The 4030-nt window shown below is 52.8% G+C and overlaps 1 protein-coding gene across 1 annotated transcript; it reads left to right on the top strand.

Moving 5' to 3' along the window:
• The first annotated feature begins 344 nt into the window (after positions 1–344).
• Positions 345–1348, top strand: LOC125521978 (quinone-oxidoreductase QR2). The gene is made up of 2 exons (XM_048687041.1): positions 345–497; positions 586–1348. The coding sequence occupies exons 1-2, from the start codon at positions 475–477 to the stop codon at positions 1175–1177; spliced, it is 615 nt and encodes a 204-aa protein (XP_048542998.1). The 5' UTR covers positions 345–474; the 3' UTR covers positions 1178–1348.
• The last annotated feature ends 2682 nt before the right edge of the window (positions 1349–4030 follow it).

Here is a 4030-nt window from a genome sequence, read left to right as displayed (position 1 = left end):
TCACCTAACTGGTGTCTTATTTTTCATAATCAGCGTACAACAAAGTTTCATTCAGAAGAAAAAATATCCCTTCCTCAAGCAACTTGGCATTTGCCAAAGCCTGAATGACCTCGCACAACCTAGGCTTTTCCGCTTTGCAGAGCAGCTTCCCTCATCATCATCACCTAACCCCGTTATCGTGGATTCCTGTTGCTTTTCCCTCATTACAAATTGCGCACTGTCCGGCCTGCCACACTCAATCATTCTTAATTACTAGTATCGCTTAGCAGCCATGGCTTTTCCAAGATAGCGGACGCCATTAGCACCACTGAACCAGTTTAGTGTATCCTAGTGCTCCCACTGAATCAGCTAGCATACAACGGTCTTTCTATATAAATACCGGTGCCTCTCACTCTTCTCCTTCACAAGCCACACCGCGACAAGAAGATAGGGCAGGAATTTTAGTAGAAAGAAACTTAGCAGAAATCTGCAGCAATGGCGACCAAGATATACATCGTGTAATCAAGCAATGCTCCGCCTTTGTTCATCCCTTCTTCTTCCGGCTAGCTAGCTCACTGATTCTGATCACTGTATATTTATCTGCAGGTACTACTCGACCTGGGGACACGTCGCGACGCTGGCGGAGGAGATAAAGAAGGGCGCCGACTCCGTCCCCGGCGTGGAGGCCACCATATGGCGGGTGCCGGAGACGCTGCCGGAGGGCGTGCTGGCGAAGATGCACGCGGCGCCCGTGCGCCAGGACCACCCCGTCATCACGGCGGGCCAGCTGGCCGAGGCCGACGGCGTGCTGTTCGGCACCCCGACGCGGTTCGGCATGATGGCGGCGCAGATGAAGGCCTTCTTCGACTCCACCGGCGGCCTCTGGAAGGAGCAGGCCCTCGCCGGCAAGCCCGCGGGCGTCTTCTTCGCGACGGCCACCCAGGGCGGCGGCCAGGAGTCGACCGCGCTCACGGCCGTCACGCAGCTGGCGCACCACGGCATGCTGTTCGTGCCGGTCGGGGGCACGCACGGCGCCGGCATGCTGATCATGGACGAGGTCAAGGGTGGCAGTGCGTACGGGGCCGGCACCTTCGCCGGCGCCGACGGTAGCAGGGTGCCCACTGGCGCCGAGCTCGCTTTGGCGGAGCACCAGGGGAGGTACTTCGCCGGCATCGCTAAGAAGCTCAAGTCCGTCTGAAATCTGGTTTGCTACACCGTAATGCATGCTATGCAGTGCAAAGATGAACTCGTCATGTATATGTGGAGCAGGATTTACACAATTCTGTTTAATAACAATATAATACTCCAAAATTCAAAATAAATAAATTCAAAAAACAATATAATACTCCCTCCAATAGTTGTTTACCTATCAGCTCTGGCTTTGACTTATTAATTCAGGCTTGACCTTTAAATTTTTAGGATAAAAAGAAGAACAAATGCTATTTATAAGATGAAAGCGAAAAAAGGGAATTACAACCAGATTGGGTCGCCCGTTGCATGTCTGACGCAAAAGAGGAACGCACTTGGTTAATGTCCTCCGTGACAAAGTATGCAACCTCAAGCATAAGGGAGAAGTCAATGAAGATACGCACCACAACACATATCTGATTGTTTCACTTTTTCCAAACATACCAGAACACATAGCAGATTGTTTCACTCTCAACAAACATACTGCAACACCTAGGTACTCACATGTCAAAATGATTGTGTGCTAGATGTTCAAATTCCACAATTCCTCGAAGCAACTTCAATGGGGCGACCCAAACGGACGCTGATTTTGTCCGTTTTTTGTCTGTTTGGGTCGCCCGTCCGCCTGTCCGCGTCCGCTTTTTCGTTTGGGTCAGCCGGTGCGCCCAACAAAAGCCAGACCCATTTTGTGTATATCCGTATCGGCATTCAGTCAAACATCTGGTGGGCGAGCTCCCGCGCGACCTCACCCTGCGCCCCCGAGCTCACCTCCGCCGCCTCGCCCGCGAGCTCCCGTCCGCAGCTCGCCGGCCCCGTCACGCGCGCCCCACCCCCGCCCCGCAGTTCGACGCGCCCGCCCTGCAACTCGGTCACGCCCCCGCGAGGTCGCCTCCGCCGACGCCCGTGCTCCGGTCGCGCGCTCGCACCAGCACATGCATGCAAGCAGCCGCCCCCCGCGTAGACATTACACGCAGAGCACGAGCAGCTTCATGTCAAGAGGCTCCGTGCACAGCTTGATACCAGCATCCAATGATTGTCTGACTAGCATCCGACGACTATCTGACCTGCATCCGACGAGCTTCCAACCAACAGCTGTGCAGCCTCGCCCCGCGCCCCGCCCCGCAGCTCCCGCACCGCCGTGCCCGCGCCCCGTCGCATGCGCCTCGCCGTCTTTGCAGCAGCTCTCGTCCCGGCCGCGCACCGCACGCCACCCGCGCAGCGTGCCCCTCCCCGCAGCTCCGGCCCCGTGCCACTCGTGCCCGAGCTCCGCCTGCAGTAGCTCTTGAAGGAAATATGCCCTAGAGGCAATAACAAAGTTATTATTTATTTCCTTATTCTCATGATAAATGTTTATTATTCATGCTAGAATTGTATTAACCAGGAAACGTAATACATGTGTGAATACATAGACAAACAGAGTGTCACTAGTATGCCTCTACTTGAGTAGCTCGTTAATCAAAGATGGTTATGTTTCCTAGCCATTGACATGAGTTGTCATTTGATTAACGGGATCACATCATTAGGAGAATGATGTGATTGACTTGACCCATTCTGTCAGCTTAGCACTCGATCGTTTAGTATGTTGCTATTGCTTTCTTCATGACTTATACATGTTCCTATAACTATGAGATTATGCAACTCCCGTTTACCAGAGGAACATTTTGTGTGCTACCAAATGTCACAACGTAACTGGGTGATTATAGAGGTGCTGCACAGGTGTCTCCGAAGGTACTTGTTGGGTTGGCGTATTTCGAGATTAGGATTTGTCACTCCGATTGTCGGAGAGGTATCTCTGGGCCCTCTCGGTAATACGCATCACTTAAGCCTTGCAAGCATTGCACTAATGAGTTAGTTGGCGGATGATGTATTACAGAACGAGTAAAGAGACTTGCCGGTAACGAGATTGAACTAGGTATTAGATACCGACGATCGAATCTCGGGCAAGTAACATACCGATGACAAAGGGAACAACGTATGTTGTTATGCGGTCTGACCGATAAAGATCTTCGTAGAATATGTAGGAGCCAATATGAGCATCCAGGTTCTGCTATTGGTTATTGACCGGAGACGTGTCTCGGTCATGTCTACATAGTTCTCGAACCCGCAGGGTCCGCACGCTTAACGTTTCGATGATAGTTATATTATGAGTTTATATGTTTTGATGTACCGAAGGTTGTTCGGAGTCCCGGATATGATCACGGACATGACGAGGAGTCTCGAAATGGTCGATACATGAAGATTGGTATATTGGAAGCCTACATTTGGATATCGGAAGTGTTCCAGGTGAAATCGGGATTGTACCGGAGTACCGGAGGGGTTACCGGAACCCCTCGAGGGTTAATGGGCCATAGTGGGCCTTAGTGGAGAAGAGGAGAGGCGGCCATGGCAAGGGTCGCGCGCCCCTTCCCCCTAGTCCGAATAGGACAAGGAGAGGGGGCGGCGCCCCCCCTTTCCTTCTTCTCCTCCACCTCTTTCCCCTCTTCTCCTAATCCAACAAGGAAAAGGGAGGGAGTCCTACTCCCGGTAGGAGTAGGACTCCTCCTGGCGCGCCCCTCCTGGCCGGCCGCACCTCCCCCCTTGCTCCTTTATATACGGGGGGTAGGGGGCACGCTAGAGACACAACAATTGATCGTTTGATCTTTTAGTCGTGTGCGGTGCCCCCCTCCACCATAGTCCACCTCGATAATACTGTAGCGGTGCTTAGGCGAAGCCCTGTGTTGGTAGAACATTATCATCGTCACCACACCGTCGTGCTGACGAAACTCTCCCTCAACACTCGGTTGGATCGGAGTTCGAGGGACGTCATCGGGCTGAACGTGTGCTGAACTCGGAGGTGCCGTATGTTCGGTACATGATCGGTCGG

This window comes from Triticum urartu, chromosome 7A, assembly GCF_056163025.1.
Source record: "Triticum urartu cultivar PI428250 chromosome 7A, HENAU_Tu73, whole genome shotgun sequence".
NCBI lineage: Eukaryota > Viridiplantae > Streptophyta > Magnoliopsida > Poales > Poaceae > Triticum > Triticum urartu.
Note: the sequence above shows the minus strand (reverse complement) of the source record. Positions and strands in the feature narration are given on the sequence as shown.